Source organism: Salmo salar, chromosome ssa11 (genome assembly GCF_905237065.1).
Source record: "Salmo salar chromosome ssa11, Ssal_v3.1, whole genome shotgun sequence".
Taxonomy (NCBI): domain Eukaryota; kingdom Metazoa; phylum Chordata; class Actinopteri; order Salmoniformes; family Salmonidae; genus Salmo; species Salmo salar.
In genome coordinates, this window is record NC_059452.1 from 3568593 (window position 1) to 3588178 (window position 19586).

General features: G+C 42.2%; 1 protein-coding gene across 1 annotated transcript in view; it reads left to right on the forward strand.

Annotated features, from left to right (window-relative positions):
- LOC123725127 (kinesin-like protein KIF6) overlaps positions 1-19065 on the forward strand; it is a 142732-nt gene extending 123667 nt beyond the window's left edge. Inside the window, exons 9-10 of the mRNA XM_045688939.1 lie at positions 11343-11458; positions 18772-19065. Coding sequence (XP_045544895.1) covers positions 11343-11458; positions 18772-18788 — 133 coding nt within the window. The 3' untranslated portion in view covers positions 18789-19065. The remainder of the gene's footprint in view (positions 1-11342; positions 11459-18771) is intronic.
- Positions 19066-19586: the final 521 nt, after the last annotated feature.

Consider the following 19586-nt stretch of genomic DNA (forward strand, 5'->3'; position numbering starts at 1 on the left):
GTGGCCAGACTGCCCGGAGCTGCCAGTGGCCCGACTGCCCCGAGCTGCCAGAACTGGAGCCACCTCCAGATATAGGTGGGTTGGGGAGGGGGGGTGTAGCACAGTGCCGTCGGTGACGGCAGCCACCCTCCCTTCCCTCCCTTTTTGTTTAGGGGTTATTGTTTGTTGGTTTTGTTGGGGTATTGGGGATTTTCTTGTGTTTTTCTTTTTTAGGTGCATCCCGGAGTCTGCACCTTGAGGGGGGGTACTGTCACGTCCTGACCAGCAGAGGGCGTATTGCTTAGTCTTGGTCAGGATGTGGCAGGTGGTTTGTTTGTTTAATGTTGTGTTGGTGATTGGGACTTCCAATTGAAGGCAGGTGTGTATAGTTGCCTTTGATTGGAAGTCCTATATAGGTGTGTGTGTTTGTCTTTGGGGTTGTGGGGAATTGTTCTTGCACTGCGTTTGCACAGCCTGTAAGACTGTCCATGTTGTGAGTATCATTTATTGTTTTGTTTTCCGGTGGATGCTTTGCCTTTTACCATTAAAAGAAAATGAGTATCCACAATCCCGCTGCGCCTTGGTCCTTCTCTCTCACATACGACATATTCGCCGAAGAGTACGACATATTCTGTGACAGAATTCCCCACCAAACCAGGACCAAGCAGCGGAAGAAGTCTGGCGAGGACTGGGGAACACGACGGGTAAGGGAGACCGAGAGGCACCCCCAAGATTTTTTTAGGGGGGGGCACAAGGGCTGTTTGACGGGGCAAGACTGGAGTGCCATTCAACAGTTACCAGAGCTGCCCGCCAGTCAACAGTCACCAGAGCTGCCCGCCAGTCAACAGTCACCAGAGCTGCCCGCCAGTCAACAGTCACCAGAGCTGCCCGCCAGTCAGTCACCAGAGCTGCCCGCCAGTCAGTCACCAGAGCTGCCCGCCAGTCAGTCACCAGAGCTGCCCGCCAGTCAACAGTCGCCAGAGCTGCCCGCCAGTCGCACGTCACCAGAGCTGCCCGCCAGTCAGGAGTCACCAGAGCCGCCCGCCAGTCAGGAGTCACCAGAGCCGCCCGCCAGTCAGGAGCCACCAGAGCCGCCCGCTAGTCAGGAGCCGCCAGAGCCGCCCGCTAGTCAGAAGCCGCCAGAGTGGCCCGACTGCCAGGAGATGCCAGAGTGGCCCGACTGCCACGAGATGCCAGAGTGGCCCGACTGCCAGGAGTTGCCAGAGTGGCCCGACTGCCAGGAGATGCCAGAGTGGCCAGACTGCCCAGAACTGCCAGAGTGGCCAGACTGCCCGTAACTGCCAGAGTGGCCAGACTGCCCGGAACTGCCAGAGTGGCCAGACTGCCCGGAACTACCAGAGTGGCCAGACTGCCCGGAACTGCCAGAGTGGCCAGACTGCCCGGAACTGCCAGAGTGGCCAGACTGCCCGGAACTGCCAGAGTGGCCAGACTGCCTGGAGCTGCCAGAGTGGCCAGACTGCCCGGAGCTGCCATAGTGGCCAGACTACCCCGGAGCTGCCAGAGTGGCCAGACTGCCCGGAGCTGCCAGAGTGGCCAGACTGCCCGGAGCTGCCAGAGTGGCCAGACTGCCCGGAGTGGCCAGACTGCACCTTGGTCCTTCTCTCTCACATACGACATATTCGCCGAAGAGTACGACATATTCTGTGACATTTTGTTAAACGAGTAATCACATTCCTTTTCTCAAAGATACGTTATCTGATGGGACCAGCTACAATTTTGCGTTCGGTCACATACAAGTAAATTGACGCTTTTCACTGGCTGATACGCATTTTGTGCGTGAGAACCCATTTAACTTTAAACACTTGCTTATGTTCGCAAGTATGGCCCCCATGTTTATATTGGAGAAAGCAATGCATTTAAGAAGTGACGCATTTAAGTTGATAATGTTGTGGTTGGTTGTGAGCAAACTTGTCCAATAAATACATGGACTATATTTTTTGTCTTAAGGGGGAAGGTATTACAGGTTTTGTTTTCTCTCCATTTTTACTTTTGGATTTCAAGGTTGGTTCTGTTTAAGTGTGGACGTGCACTGATTGGAATCATCCTCATTGGTCAAGATGTCTTGCAGCTGTTGCCACATTAATCAGTCGTTAGCTAGTATTTAAGAGCTGCAGAGCCAATGCTCCACTTGGCAGGTGTTTAAGTCTTCCTCTTTAAGTTTGGGAAAATAAAGCCTTTTCTCTTGTGCTCTTCCTTACTTTTAACTCCATATTATAAGTTGATGTGGGTTTTTATTTTGGTTTGCCTTTTCTAGGGCAAATTTAGTGGGCACTCATGCTGGGTGCCTTTTAGGATCCAGTTGCTTGTTGCTAGTCAACTTTCAGTGGCCACCCCCATGCCCCCGTTTCTTTGAGAACCCCTCCTAAAACACCACCCTTTTCGCTTTGGTGCATTTGTTAGTTCCCTTTTTTTGTAAGCGACGATGTAAAACATTTGTCTTAGTGGGAACGTAACGGGGGTCCTGGAAACAGACTGTATCTCAAAAGTTTAAAGTGGCATCCTTTCCTTGTCTCCTTTTCTTCATTTGCACTGATCAGAAAGTACAGGATAAAAGGATAGTTAATCCAAAATTTGTTTCGGTCAAATTCTTCTTACCTTGTTGTCTAGGCCAGTAGTGACAGAATCCACAATAATCGGTTACATTTTCACAGCTAGTTCACGCTCAACATTCCCACTGCATAAAAACAGCACGTGTAGAAACCATAAAATGAAGAACATTTTACTTTCTCATGGTTCTCTCACTGAGGTTTTCCCTGCCGGTACAAAATAGCTGCTCAAAGTAAACGTCTTATTCTTAAAGGGGAATTTCACCCTGGCTCTGCCAGGGCATATGGTCATTACTATATTAACCTGTTAGGGCTAGGGGGCAGTATTGACACGGCTGGATAAAAAACGTACCCGATTTAATCTGGTTACCACTCCTACCCAGTAACTAGAATATGCATATACTTATTACATATGGATAGAAAACACCCTAAAGTTTCTAAAACTGTTTGAATGGTGTCTGTGAGTATAACAGAACTCAAATGGCAGGTCAAAACCTGAGAGATTCCTTTACAGGAAGTGGCCTGTCTGACCATTTCTGGAACTTCTTTGCCATCTCTATCTTTTACTAAGGATCTCTGCTCTAACGTGACACTTCCTACGTGATGCTCGCTATTTAGACACCCGGCAAGTTTAGCACTCACCATAATCATATTTACTATTATAAAAGTTTCATTACCTTTTGTTGTCTTCGTCAGAATGCACACCCAGGACTGCTACTTCAATAACAAATGTTGGTTTGGTCCAAAATAATCCATCGTTATATCCGAATAGCGGCGTTTTGTTCGTGCGTTCCAGACACTATCCGAAATAGTAAAGAAGTGTCGCGCGCATGGCGCAATTCGTGACAATAAAATTCTAAATATTCCATTACCGTACTTCGAAGCATGTCAACCGCTGTTTAAAATCAATTTTTACGACATTTTTCTCGTAGAAAAGCGATAATATTCCGACAGGGAATCTCCTTTTCGGCAAACAGAGGAAAAAATCCCAAAGGCGGGGGCGGTCGGGGTCACGAGCATAAGCCCAGTGTCCCTTGATCGGCCACTTGAGAAAGGCGATAATGTGTTTCAGCCTGGGGCTGGAATGACGACATTCTGTTTTTTCCCGGGCTCTGAGCGCCTATGGACGACGTGGGAAGTGTCACGTTAGAGCGGAGATCCTTAGTAAATGATAGAGATGGAAAAGAAGTTCAAGAAATGGTCAGACAGGCCACTTCCTGTAAAGGAATCTCTCAGGTTTTGACCTGCCATTTGAGTTCTGTTATACTCACAGACACCATTCAAACAGTTTTAGAAAATTTAGGGTGTTTTCTATCCATATGTAATAAGTATATGCATATTCTAGTTACTGGGTAGGAGTGGTAACCAGATTAAATCGGGTATGTTTTTTATCCAGCCGTGTCAATACTGCCCCCTAGCCCTAACAGGTTAAATAGCTGTGAAATAGTCATATGTTTGAGAAATTGAAGTAATAGGATTTTTAAGGTTTTGAAAATCGCGCCACAGGCTTCAAGTGGCTGTTACGTAGGTGGGACGAATTCGTCCCGCCTAGCCCATAGAGGTTAACAGTATTACGTTTTTATCATAAACATCACAATTATCCAAACCACAAGCTAGAATTTTCACATTATCATTTCACTGGTAGAATCGGGAAGTTTTGACTTCCTGTTTATTCGTCTGCTAATAGTGAACCACAAAGTATGTCATTCATAGCGAATTCAGATACCACCAGCTAAGGTAGATGTGGCATGCCCACAAACTTGGACAATGGCATTGTGTACTTCGAATGAACAACACACAGCAATCTCAGAACTTCTTTAGGCATTTTGTATTATAATTTTTTTTACAATGTTTGTTTTCAGTAACGTTTGTCATCATGCCTGTGTGGGGTTCTGTGCCTAGCTGTGCTAATTAAAAACAAACGCGAAAATTAGTTATCTTTCACCATTCTACCTACCAGAGATTTACCCCAATGCTGCCAGTGGCTTGCGGCTATCAAGAATGAATCGACTTACTGTGACCAAAGGTTTTCAGAGGAATTTTCAGGCTGAGCTGATGGGGATTCCATTTCGACGACAGCTGAGAAGTTGTGATACCATCTTTTTTTTCTTCTCCTTCACAACATTACAGAAGATTGAAGATTAGAGGTAACCTAATGTTAGTTATCTTGCTAGCCTAGCTGGACTATTTAAGTTAGCTAGTGTCGTGACGTGACTATAATTAAGGTGTTGACTGTTATTCAGCAAATAATTACCTACTATGTTTAATTGTTATTAGATTAAATTAATCATGTAACAATTAACTTATTAGGAATTTGGGGCACCACGGGAAAAGTTTAACGAATTACTGTCTCCTGAATTAACTGAAGAATATATAGATATCATAAGTCACGACTTAATCATTTCCTAATATCAGTCTCATTCTGAACATCGCAGACTTCGTGAATCTGCACAAACCCGAGTCTTACTAATCATTCAGTACCACACAAATTGATTTGATTATTTATTTACTAACAAACTAAATGATAACATAGGACACACACACACACACACACACACACACACACACACACACACACACACACACACACACACACACACACACACTGTATAGGTTATTGATTAGAAACCAAATACGATGACAAGTTCCTAGTGGACTAACACAATATGATACTTGTTACACAAGATGGAGAGTTAAAGAGAGAGAGAAAGAGAAGCAACACTTGGATACATTTGGGAACTACACTCACAATAACCCTAATACCTTGCCCCGAACTGCCGCTCTTTTGGGTAAGAAGTAATGTATGTATTTACGTGTTGAATGGCTTTGTCGCGTATCTCTGTTGGGCCCAGGCTTTCGTGGAAAAGGTTCAGCTTTGTGAGGAGGGTCGATTGGGCCTTCTCCTTCGGAGGGCCTTCTTCGTTCTTGGATGTAAGTCTCTGATTGCCCACAAGAGGTCACAATGTCCTTCTTAGTTGTCTGTTTACTTGCACTCATTCTGGAAGAGTGGTCTTCTGAGGATGGCTAATCAGCCGTGTCGATGAACTCCAGAGTGGCGATGAGAGCAGTAAATGCGACGATGATTTGAAGAGAATAACCAGATGGTCCTACTTAAATTCACTTTCTAAGATACAGTACTTAGAACAGCTACTCAACTGTAACATTGATTGTTAGAGGTTACTTTTGTCTTCTTCAACCTCGTGCTGATTCTCAGGATTGGGACTAATGTGGACCTAGCTGCAGCTTGTGGTCCGTCTAGTCTGATAGGTTAATCCTTAAATCAATCCTTTATACCCCTGGGTAAAAAGGGGGCATTTACATCATGCTGACACGCTCTCTGGGCTCCCTGGGGCGTGGCTAGTTACGAGGCAAGGTATCATAATTTACTATGATCTTGTTAGAGAACTAAAATCACAATCTTATCATCACAAAAACATTATCTTTATCCTTTATATTTTCTACACAACTTAAAGGATGTAAACCAGATGTACACAGTGTAAAAGCTCTTCAAGTTACAATGTTTTTGTTATAACGTCTTAATTTTCCATATTCCGTCTCTCATCATTCCCAACATTTGGATGTTGAAATATATTGTCCCAGTGTTCATTGTTTGACATTGAAGTTTTGGGCAGCAAAGTCTTCTTTAACAAAGAGACATTCCATTCGCCCAAACTAGAAACCAAAAGGAATCGTCTGCTGCCTATAATTTACGATCGACGTGAGGTGTCATAAAGCCCACTGTAACCTGATCCTTGGATCCTCACAGGAGAGTCATGACACTAGCTAATGTTACAGTCCTGCATTGAACTCTGAAAGCCATCAGCTAATTCATATACACTGCATTCGGAAAGTATTCAGACCCCTTGAACAGTTCTCTGCAGTTGTGTGTCTTTACACCTGAGACACACTCGGACTCACTGAACTACACTGTTCATACAAAACAATGGTGTATGTTACTTTTACCATATAACATTCTTGTTGAATACCCATTCTTGTTGAATATCCAAATATTCTTTGGATATCTGGATGTCTAGCATCTGTTTGATGCTACAGAGCCCTCTACAGCTGATATAGATATGTTGTGAATCCATAAAGGCAGACACATTTAGAATATTGATAGAAAATATCCATATTTCTTTACGGTGGTTCTACATCAGGGCTCTCCAACCCGGTTCCTAGAGAGCTACCATCCTGTAGGTTTTCACTCCAATCCTAATCGAGCACACTTGATTCTAATAATTAGCTGGTTGTTACACCAAATAATGTGATTTACCCAAAGATTTTTGCCAACATCTTGTGTATTTCAAGTCTTCTCTCATTAAATGAGACAGCTGGGTGTCCACACCAAAGTGCTGCATGTCATGATGACAGAGTCCTGTCTCGATCAATGAGAGAAGACTTAAAATAGACACGTACACATTATTGGATTACTTCATGGAGCAAAATAAGTATTTAGTTTAATAATGGAGCATTTTCTTAATTCAAACTGACTCCCTGCAACTGGACACAGACATTTTATGAGACTCCTTTTTCCCCGAATTGAGGACAAAGACGGCATCACTACGATTGGTAAAAACGTCTCTGTGCTACACCAAACAGTACCCTTCCTGTAACTCCTAGTAATGGATAGCATCAATCTTTGGTTAAATCACATTATCTGGTGTAACAATCTGTAGCTTAGAGAACTGGTGTTCATTATGAAATTGCCATTCACAAAGAAACATGCATTAAGAAAATACAGTATGAGCAGTGTAGTAAAGTTCAGGGAATACTTGTAAAGCTGTGGGAGGAGTGTTTTCATGATCAAACAGCCATTCAGCTCCTCATGAGTTGCTTGAAATCCAGCCTAATGTCTAATACAATGACACGCAGGCAAAGGAATTCTGTTTCTGTATCGAGAATACACTCCGGGAAGAAGCCCAGACACCATAATATTGTCTGTATGACAAAAACATTTAATAAATTAAACTCTACTGTAGTTTGAACGACAGTTGAACTGTGCCAGCATAACAACAACATTAGGGTAGACTAGTTGAATATGCATACATGTGCACAGGCACAGAGATTACATTTACAACAATATCTAGCCTAATAGAAATAAATATGGCATAACCCTCAACCTTTACACAGGGACCAGACAGTACAAATGTACCTAGGTAGGTAAACTCAGCAAAACAAGATACGTCCTCTCACTGTCAACTGTGTTTATTTTCAGTAAACTTAACATGTGTAAATATTTGTATGAACATAACAAGATTCAACAACTGAGACATAAGCTGAACAAGTGCCACAGACATGTGACTAACAGAAATGGAATAATGTGTCCCTGAACAAAGGGGGGGTTAAAATCAAAAGTAACAGTCCGTATCTGGTGTGGCCACCAGCTGCATTAAGTACTGCAGTGCATCTCCTCCTTGTGGACGGCACTAGATTTGCCAGTTCTTGCTGTGAGATGTTACCCCACTCTTCCACCAAGGCACCTGCAAGTTCCCAGACATTTCTTGGGGGAATGGCCCTAGCCCTCACCCTACGATACAACAGGTCCCAGATGTGCTCAATGGGACTGAGATCCGTGCTCTTCGCTGGCCATGGCAGAACACTGACATTCCTGTCTTGCAGGAAATCACGCACAGAGCGAGCAGTATGGCTGGTGGCATTGTCATGCGGGAGGGTCATGTCAGGATGAGCCTGCAGGAAGGGTACCACATGAGGGAGGAGGATGTCTTCCCTATAACGCACAGCGTTGAGATTGCCTGCAATGACAAAAAGCTCAGTCCGATGATGCTGTGACACACCGCCCCAGACCGTGATGGATCCTCCACCCCCAAATCGATCCCGCTCCAGAGTACAAGCCTCGGTGTAACGTTCATTCCTTCGACAATAAACACGAATCCGACCATCACCCCTCGTGAGACAAACCCGCGACTCTTCACTGAAGAGCACTTTTTGCCAGTCGTTTGGTCCAGCGACGGTGGGTTTGTGCCCATAGGCGATGTTGTTGCCGGTAATGTCTGGTGAGGACCTGCCTTACAACAGGCCGAAAAGCCCTCAGTCGAGCCTCTCTCAGCCTATTGCGGACAGTCTGAGCCCTGATGGAGGGATTGTGCATTCCTGGTGTAACTCGGGCAGTTGTTGTTGCCATCCTGTACCTGTCCCGCAGGTGTGATGTTCAGATGTACCGATCCTGTGCAGGTGTTGTTACACGTGGTCTGCCACTGCGAGGATGATCAGCTGTCCGTCCTGTCTCCCTGTAGCGCTGTCTTAGGCGTCTCACAGTACAGACATTGCAATTTATTGCCCTGGCCACATCTGCAGTTCTCATGCCTCCTTGCAGCATGCCTAAGGCATGTTCACACAGATGAACAGGGACCCTGGGCATCTTTCTTTTGATGTTTTTCAGAGTCAGTAAAAAGGCCTCTTTAGTGTCCTAAGTTTTTATAACTGTGACCTTAATTGCCTACCGTCTGTAAGCTGTTTGTGTTTTAACGACCGTTCCACAGGTGTATTTTCATAGTTGTTTATGGTTCATTGAACAAGCATGGGAAACAGTGTTTAAACCCTTTACAATGAAGATCTATGAAGTTATTTGGATTTTTACGAATTATCTTTGAAAGACAGGGTCCTGAAAAAGGGACGTTTCTTTTTTTTGCTGAGTTTAGGTTGGCAGACAGTATCTACCTACAGCCATTTCTATCAGGCATGCTTAGGCAAATATTTTTATACTAAAGGCAGCTTCAGTTTTTGAGATTTATTGTATTGTTCTCCTAACTGTTTGCTAGTAAACTTAGCTAGCTTAGCTAGATATACAATACTTGTTATTTACATCTTGGAATCCTATCTTGCGTCATGCCTATAATTTTGTGATTGAAATGCATCCACGGTCATAATCATAACCAATGTCAACCCTCGTCAATTATGTTACATAGTTAGCTAGTAAAACGATTTAGTTGCTGATGTTACACATGTTTGCTAACAAGTTACAAACGTGAGGCGTGACACATAAGTTAGCAGGCGCCAAGCTAACAAGCCAACTCCAGTCATGTGCTAACGTTTGCTGGTTAACCTAGCTTTACTTGGCTGGTTGCAATGTTGTAGCTTGCTGTTTAGCAGCCATATCTACAACTAAAAGGAGAAGACGTTTTACAACCGAGGTACAAAAGATCTCTAATTGTAAAACCTCTTCTATTTTTAGTCATAGATATGGCTACCGGTAGTTGTTTAGCTAACTTAGCTACCTAGCTAGCTACCTAGTTAAGTTAGCAAACATAAACATTATTTGTTTTCCCCCACTGTATCACAGGTTTGCAGGCAATACTCAATATGAGTTTCAATAGATAAACTAAAGTTAATTGGCGGCTTGTAGGAAAAATGACGTCGGCTGTAGCTGAGCTTCTAACAGCTTAATCCAACACTTCGTTTCGAATCCTCATCGCTATATTCCGGTTGAATGTCACCATGTAGCTTATAGAACATAACAAAATGCTCCATGGTCAAATTTGTGTTGTTGGGAGGAATCACTTGAAACCATTGCCTCTGGTCAGTTCATTCAGTTTTGCCCAAAGGATTGTGTTGTTTTCAAATATGGCCGCCTTGGGGAAGGATGGAGGCCAGAACAGGAAGCAACGCCCAACACAAGTTGTTGTCTTTCAGAGACTGGAAAAAATGTGTCTGCTTATATATTTAGCAATGAATCCGGCAATAGGAACATAGCTGAAAGACGCACAATGCCTCTATCGAACAAGGACAACCATATCTCCGCGCACAAAAGTGTAAATGCGATCACTATATAATATGAAGGCTTCACGAAATGCCACCTCCCTCCCCATCAATACACCAGAAGCTGTCATAAAGTGTACCATTCAGCGTGTGAAACACCAGACCTGCCTTCCTCCTGGGCAACGTGTGAACCACATCTCACTGTCGTAGAAATGCCTCCGACATGATGAAAACAAGCCCTGATTCCCCCAGGGTGAAATTCCCCTTTAATTCCTTTCATCAACCTTAATCATCTCTTTTGTTACTGTATAATCACTGTTTTTATCAAACTATTTCAAATAAAAAAATCCTGCATTGATAAAGGTTAGTTCTCTGGCTCCAAGTTTGTGTCAAGCCTTTGATGACAGTTGGTCTTTAGAATATTCACACAATATAATTACTCTAAATCAGTGTTAGCAGGTTCCTTCCTATATGCCTGCCTATGGGTAACACATATGGAATCATGTAGTAACCAAAAAAGTGTTAAACAAATGAAAATATATTTTATATTTGAGATTCTTCAAAGTAGCCACCGTTTACCTTGATGACAGCTTTGCACACTCTTGGCATTCTCTCAACCAGCTTCATGAGGTAGTCACCTGGAATGCATTTCAATTAACAGGTGTGCCTTGTTAAAAGTTAATTTGTGGAATTTCTTTCTTTCCTAATGCGTTTGAGCCAATCAGTTGTGTTGTGAAAAGGTAGGGGTGGTATTCAGAACATTGCCCTATTTGGTAAAAGACCAAGTCCATACAAATCAATAACAGGTTTTTAAGCATTTTTGCTAATAAAAAAATAAAAATAAAGTGCAAGGGTTGTGGGTTCTATTCCCATGGTGTACCAGTACGGTATTATTCTTTAAAAAAAAAAATCTGCTCACTACTTACTGTAAGTCGCTCTGGTTAAGCGTGTCTGCTAAATTACTCAAATGTGTGTGTTAGTGTAACAAAGAGATGGCTGTGTGTGTGGAGGGGTGGGATTGATAAAATTGTTTAATTTGGAGCTATTTAGTGTGTCTTAGTGTGTGTTTGTGTGTTCCAGAGCCCTGTCCTCCACTGAGCTCTCAAAGTCCTTCATCCCTCTGACTGGAGACCAGCAGACAGACGCAGACATCCTGGGCTTCATTAGGGCCCGACACAACCTGCTCAACAGGACAGGTACTGTACACACTATTTAAATACATCCTTTGGATCCACAATTTTCATGATATTAAAGCACTCTGCCTCTATATACACCAACTAGTAGAGAGTGTGGTTCTTGGTTTAGGGTGAAGTTGCTCCTAGATGCTGATCTTGGGTCAGTTTTGCATTTTGCAAAGGTTAGGATTGGGGAGGGGAAGCTAATCCTAGATCTACACCCAGGGGAAACTTCAACCCAGAGCATGGTCCTCTGCAGTACTGCTGACAGTGACACAGAGCCCAGTCTAGTTCAATACTGCTCTCTCCTGGTGAGGAGATGCCACAGCAGCGAGTTGCCAGTCCTCACTCTCTGCAGCCTGGGACTGCCAGGCCTATAGGCTCACTTCTAAGCCAGGCACACTTTGCATTTCCTAGTGAATTAGGACTGCACCCACACTTTAAGATCAAACAAGTCACTGACAGGTTGTGGAATGAATCATATAGTTATTTTATAATGAGTGCAGCACTAATTTAGGGTAACATTTTCTATCTGCTTAAAACATAACGGTATTACTCAAAATACTTGAAGCTTACGTGTTAACAAGATGGCAGTGATCATTTATGTGCATCTAAAATAAATATACGTATAACACGTATAACCAACCCATGTGACCAAACCAAACGTGAATTGCTGCATTCCAAAAATGTTCTCATCTATATAAAACATTATGGTTGCTTTTCATAGTAAATCATCTTTGCAATGATATGCAAAAATGGTGTGCAATGGTGTAGAACTATGTCTCCCTCAGATAAGGATACTCAGATACTAGTGCATTTCGAAAGTATTCAGACCCCTTGACTTTTTTCACATTTTATTACGTTACAGCCTTATTCTAAAATGGATTAAATACAAATTCTCACCATCAATCTATACACAATACCCCATAATGACAAAGCGAAAACAGGTTTTTAGATGTTTTTGCCCCCCCCAAAAAAACACAAAAATATGAAATAACTTATTTACGTTTGTATTCAGACCCTTTGTTATGAGTCTCGAAATTGAGCTTGGGTGTATCCTGTTTCCATTGATCATCCTTGAGATGTTTCTTCAACTTGATTGGAGTCCACCTGTGGTAAATTCCATTGATTTGGACATGATATGGAAAGTTAGTCCGTTTTTCCTGTCGAAACGGAGGTTCTAGCTGAACCTCCCCCTTGTTGCGTTTGGTACCGTCCAATATAAGGTCCCACAGTTGACAGTGCATGTCAGAGCAAGAACCAAGCCACGAGGTCTAAGGAATTGTCCTTAGAGCTCCGAGACAGGATTGTGTCAAGGCACAGATCTGGGGAAGGGTACCAAAGTATTTCTATAGTATTGAAGGTCCCCAAGACCACAGTGGCCTCCATCATTCTTAAATGGAGGAAGTTTCGAACCACAGACTCTCCCTACAGCTGGCCGGCTGGCCAAATTGAGCAATCAGGGAGGTGACCAAAAACCCAATAACCCGATGGTCACTATGAAAGAACTCCAGAGTTCTTCTCAAGTCTCCCAGAGCTTGAAAACTCCCCAAATACAGGTGTGTCAAGCTTGTAGCATCATACCCAAGATGACTCGAGGCTAATCGCTGCCAAAGGTGCTTCAACAAAGTACTGAGTAAATGGTCTGAATAGTTATGCAAATGTGATATTTCAGTTCTTTTTTTATATATATATACACATTTGCAAAAATTGCTTGTCATTATGGGGTATTGTGTGTAGATTGATGAGAGGATTTTCTTTTTAATCCATTTTATAATTAAGCTTGTAACTTAACAAAATGTGGGAAAAGTCAAGGGGTCTGAATACTTTTCGAATGCCCTGTATACACTGATTGTACAAAACATTAGGAACACCTGCTCTTTCCATGACATACTATAAACTGACCAGGTGAAAGCTATGGTCCCTTATTGATGTCACTTATTAAATCCACTTCAATCAGTGTAGATGAAGGGGAGGAGACAGGTTAAAGAAGGATTTTTAAGCCTTGAGACAAATGATATGTGGATTGTGTATGTGTGCCACTCAGAGGACATCCAGCCAACTTGACACAATTGTGGGAAGCACTAGAGTCAACATGGGCCAGCATCCCTGTGGAACGCTTTCGACACCTTTTAGAGTCCATGCCCGAATGAATTAAGGCTGTTCTGAGGTCAAAAGGGGGTGGAACTCAATATTAGGAAGGTGTTCTAATGTTTTGTATATACAGTATAGTTTGTACATTAGTGTCTGCCAGTGTACGGAACAGACCATCGGTCCCTCTTGCTTTGCTTTCCTAGAATTAACACAACCGCCGCAGCCCTCGTCTTGAAAGGTCTCGTCGCACTCATAAAACTGTCACATGCTAGTTTCTAGACAGACGCTGGACTCCAATGTTCCCTCAAATATTTTCCAGCACTGAGCAAATTTCTGTTCTTGTGAGCGGAAACTTGAACGTTGTGAGCATTCTGTGCAATTTCTGTCACAATTTCTGTACACTGTTAGAGAAAAAGGTGCTATTTAGAACCTAAAACAGTTCGGTTAACCCTTTGAAGAACCCTTTTTGGTTCCAGGTAGAACCCTTTTTAGTTCCATGTGAAACCATTTTCACAGAGGGTTCTACATGGAACCTAAAATAGTTCTACCTGGGACCAAAAAGGGTTCTGCCTGGAACCAAAAAGGGTTTTCCTATGGGGACAACCGAAGAATACTTTTGGAACACTTTTTTATAAGAGTGTTCCCGCTTACAGTTTTACATAGTGGCTAATTGGTTTGGCCTTAATGGCCACATTTTACTCTTAAATCTCTACCCGGTACAGCCAGAAGAGGATTGACCACCCCTCGAAGCCTGGTTCGTCTAGGTTTCATCCTAAATCCCAATTCAACAATCATCTATTTGGTATTTGCTGTGCGTGCTGCCCAAATTGTGGGCCCTTTCAACTGTAGGTAACTTATTTTTTTTCAAGAATCTAATGGTATATATGTGAGTGTGCATCTCTGTGTCTACATGTGTGAGTCGGACTCTACACAAGCACCTATGGACTAAAGCATGTCTGTCTATAGTTTGTCTCAGCTAGGTAAAAGATGGTGTTATTAATGGTGAAGGCTGGTGTATTACCTTGTCACAAGAGCAGAAAGGCTGCTGTTTAAACACAGACACGGGCCCAAGTGTGCTAAAGAGGTGTAATCTGTCACTCTCAACTACACTGGACAAACAAAAGAAAACCTCAACCAAGGGTTAAGGTATATTTAAATTCGAGGTACGTGGGACGACTAAGGACCATCGCATATATGTGAATTAGAGTTCAGAGCAGTCTGACCCAGTTGGATGCGTTTCTAACCGATTCCTCTAGAGAATCTTGTCGCCTGACCTGCTATCATTTCACTTTTGTACACACCGCAAATGAGCATTAATCGCAATGGTATAAATTGTCAGCCAAGTGGGGAAAAATATAGTTGAAACTTCCCATGTCCTAAATCTCAATTGTTTGAATATGCCGACCCCTGAAATGTTATTTATTATCAGATTTTTACTTTGCAATCAGTTTCCTCATCAGCTGTGACAATACTGTTTTATAAACAACAAAGAGAACAGACATGTTTTTGCTTTTCCCCTACGATCCCATCAGCTGGTCATTCTGTGAGTGTTATAACATAATAACAAGCTTATAACAAACTCCAGCCACCCCCCTACTGCTTCCCCAACTATGGAGGACAGAGTAATGATAAGCGCTATACAAATTACATTTATTATTATTAGCATCATATGTATTAAAGCTTAAAACAAGTCACAAGAGGCAATCTGCTATTGGTACATACATTTTTGGACTTTGAAATGAATTATATACAGCCATTGAGAATTGAACAATGTAACTTATAAATGCCTTGTGAGCTTACTTCATGATTTAGTTTAATTGCCTCACCCCATCAGGAGATATAAGTGTGTTTTATGTCATTGTAAACAAACACTGTATCGCTTCAAAACATCTTTACAATTATTATTAGTATTATATTTCGACCTCATGGATGGTCAGTCCTTGCATCCATAGCTTCGTCTATGAATTTGAGAGTGGTTACATTTCTCCAGCCACATTCCTCAGCTGTTTACCAAAAAGAGTGACAAGTTGCCCGCTTTGTTGTTGTTTAAATCCCAGATCGCTCCTTTATTAATACATTATAAACAGGTGACTCAGAAAGTGTTACCTGATCAGCTGGTAGACTCCAGCATGGTAATGTTAAAAAGAAAAAGGCTATTGCAACCTCTTTGCAATAAGGAATTGATGTCACGGGTATCATTTTTTACATTTACATTTTAGTCATTTAGCAGACGCTCTTATCCAGAGCGACTTACAGTAGTGAATACATTTCATTAAAAAAAAAATTCTGTACTTATACATTTTTTCTGTACATTATTTCTGTACATTATAAATAATGTATATATACAGTTGAAGTCGGAAGTTTACATACAGCTTAGCCAAATACATTCAAACTCAGTTTTTCACAATTGCTGACATTTACTCCTAGTAAAAATGCCCTGTCTTAGGTCAATTAGGATCACCACTTTATTTTAAGAATGTGAAATGTCAGAATAATAGCAGAGAATTACTTATTTCAGCTTTTATTTATTTCATCACATTCCTAGTGGGTCATAAGTTTACATACACTCAATTAGTATTTGGTAGGATTGCCTTTAAATTGTTTAACTTGGGTCAAACGTTTCGGGTAGCCTTCCACAAGCTTCTCACAATAAGTTGGTTGAATTTTGGCGCATTTCTCCTGACAGAGCTGGTGTAACTGAGTCAGGTTTGTAGGCCTCCTTCCTCGCACACACTTTTTCATTTGTGCCCACACATTTTCAATAGGATTGAGGTCAGGGCTTTGTGATGGCCACTCCAATACCTTGACTTTGTTGTCCTTTTTCCACAACTTTGGAAGTATGCTTGGGGTCATTGTCCATTTGGAAGACCCATTTGCGACCAAGCTTTAACTTCCTGACTGATGTCTTGAGATGTTGCTTCAATATATCCACATCATTTTCCTTTCTCATGATGCAATCTATTTTGTGAAGTGCACCAGTCCCTCCTGCAGCAAAGCACCCCCACGACATGAAGCTGCCACCCCTGTGCTTCACGGTCAGGATGGTGTTCTTGGGCTTGCAAGCCTCCCCCTTTTTCCTCCAAACATAACGATGGCCATTATGGCCAAACAGTTCTATTTTTGTTTCAGCAGACCAGAGTACATTTCTCCAAAAAGTACGATCTTTATCCCCATGTGCAGTTGCAAACCGTAGTCTGGCTTTTTCATGGCGGGTTTGGACCAGTGGCTTCTTCCTTGCTGAAAGGCCTTTCAGGTTATGTCGATATAGAACTCGTTTTACTGTGGATATAGATACTTTTGTACCTGTTTCCTCCAGCATCTTCACAAGGTCATTTGCTGTTGTTCTGGGATTGATTTGCACTTTTCGCACCAAAGTATGTTCATCTCTAGGAGACAGAATGCGTCTCCTTCCTGAGCGGTATGACGGCTGCGTGGTCCCATGGTGTTTATACTTGCGCACTATTGTTTTTACAGATGAACGTGGTACCTTCAGGCGTTTGGAAATTGCTCCCAAGGATGAACCAGACTTGTGGAGGTCTACAAATGATGTCAATTAGCCTAACAGAAGCTTCTAAAGCCATGACATCATTTTCTGGAATTTTCCAAGCCACTTTTAACCCACTGGAATTGTGATACAGTGAATTATAAGTGAAATAATCTGTCTGTAAACAATTGTTGTAAAAATTACTTGTCATGCACGAAGTAGATGTCCTAACCAACTTGCCAAAACTATAGTTTGTTAACAAGAAATTTGTGGAGTGGTTGAAAAACGGGTTTTAATGACTACCACCTAAGTGTATGTAAACTTCCGACTTCAACTGTACATACGTATCGTCGGTGAAGGAGGACCAAAATGCAGCAGGACTGTGTTTGTTCATTTTGAACATTTATTTAAATCAAAACGAACACAAAAACAACAAACAAGAGAACGAACGATCCACTGACAGTCTGGCAAGGCACAAGGCTAACACAGAACAATTTCCCACAACTACACAGACAAACACACCCAACTAATATAGGACTTCCAATCAAAGGCAACACCACACAGCTGCCTTCAATTGGAAGTCCACCCCAATTAACTCCACATAGAAACACACTTACTAGACTACACATAGACATACATAAACATAGACCATAAACCAAAAACCCGGAAATACTAAATCAAACACCCTTTTACCAAAACACCACCCCGGACCACATAAAACAAATACCCTCTGCCACGTCCTGACCAAACTACAATAACAATTAACCCTTATACTGGCCAGGACGTGACAATTGAGACCAAAAGGTCAAGAGAAGTTTCAAGTGTTTAATACCAAGGATACAGTCAGCTAAGTGCATCCATTTAGAAAGATCACAACACATTTTATACTCTTCCCTTGTAGGTGTCACCTCCCCAGCTATACATTTTATGACCCCAATGAGTTTCCCTCTGGCTCCCCTGTGGAATGTCCATGGTCCTCTCTTTGTTTAGCCAGATGTTAGAATCCCACCTCGTCCATCTTCTGTTCTGGGCCTGACCCTGCTCTCTGATCCTAGGCCATTTCCTCTTATCTGATTAGGTCATGGTTTCTAAATTAGCATACAGTTTCATGGCCTCAATTCCATTAATACTCACAGTAATCATTCATTACACAGGATACAAACAAACTACAGTTTAACTTGAAACGTTACATTTTAATAGAATCCATCAGTAACAAGGCTAAAAGGAGCTAATGTCATGCCCAGGTCAAGTAAAAAAGGTTACAAGGTGGGTCTAGAGGCAGGGAACTTTCCACATGAATCACTCAGGTGTGTAAATGTGCAAACAAGGGAACACTTTCTCCCTGTTTCTGTTGCTTTCTTTCTCTCTCTCTCCCCTTTTCCCCTTTTCTCTCTTTCCCTTTTTCTTCTCTCTCTCAATCACGCAATAACTCTGTCATAAGAAGATACAGGGTTTGCAATAGTAGAATTGGTCTTGAACCTACAGAAGCTATAAAGTGTAAAAATTGAAGCTTTTAATCAATAAGTTCTAAACATTTATTTTATTAAATAAAATACTTTTACTCACTCTCCCTCTAAACCTTTCAAACAAACGTACCCCATATTAGTCAGACAATAGCAAATGTCAAACACTGTGCATCTGAAACAAAGAATATGATTGGTATAACAAGATCTATTGTATGGAAAGCATTTGATATGGGGTGTCATGGGATCTAAGCCTATTTATACTTCATTGTCTTGTATGTTGTGTGTTTCAGGGCCACCTCAGCCATGACCAAAATGCTTGTCTTGTGGCTGCATCCCGAGCAGAAGTGAAGGAGTGCCACCCGGGAACATCTGAATGTGTTCGACACACATAGGGTCAATGCGATTGGTGCCTAATGAACTTAACCCAGATGCTCTCACATGTCCACATGAGACCCAGGCCTCAATTATGTTAGAATGGACGTTGGTTGGATGAAAGGGAACTGGAGGAAGACTAAAATTAATTAACTCGCTCACAAACACACACACACACACACACACACACACACACACACACACGCACACACACACACTTTCTCTCTCAGACATACAAACACATACACTGACCCACTCTCTCACTCACACAAACACACACACTAGTGGTGTGTGGGTCATCCCTGTTACATCCCTGTTAGTGAGCATTTCTCCTTTGTCAAGATAATCCATCCACCTGACAGGTGTGGCATATCAAGGAGCTGAACTTCTTCGGGATCGGTGCCCCTTCCACAGGAGGCTTGAGCTAACGTAGGCTAATGCAATTAGCATGAGGTTGTAAGTAACAACATTTCCCAGGACATAGATATATCTGATATTGGCAGAAAGCTTAAATTATTGTTAATCTAACTGCACTGTCCAATTTACAGTAGCTATTACAGTGAAATAATACCATGCTATTGTTTTAGGAGAGTGCACAATATCGAACATGAAAAGTTATTAATAAACAAATTAGGCACATTTGGGCAGTCTTGATACAACATTTTTAACATAAATGCAATGGTCCATTAGATCAGTCTAAAAATGTGCACATACACTGATGCCATCTAGTGGC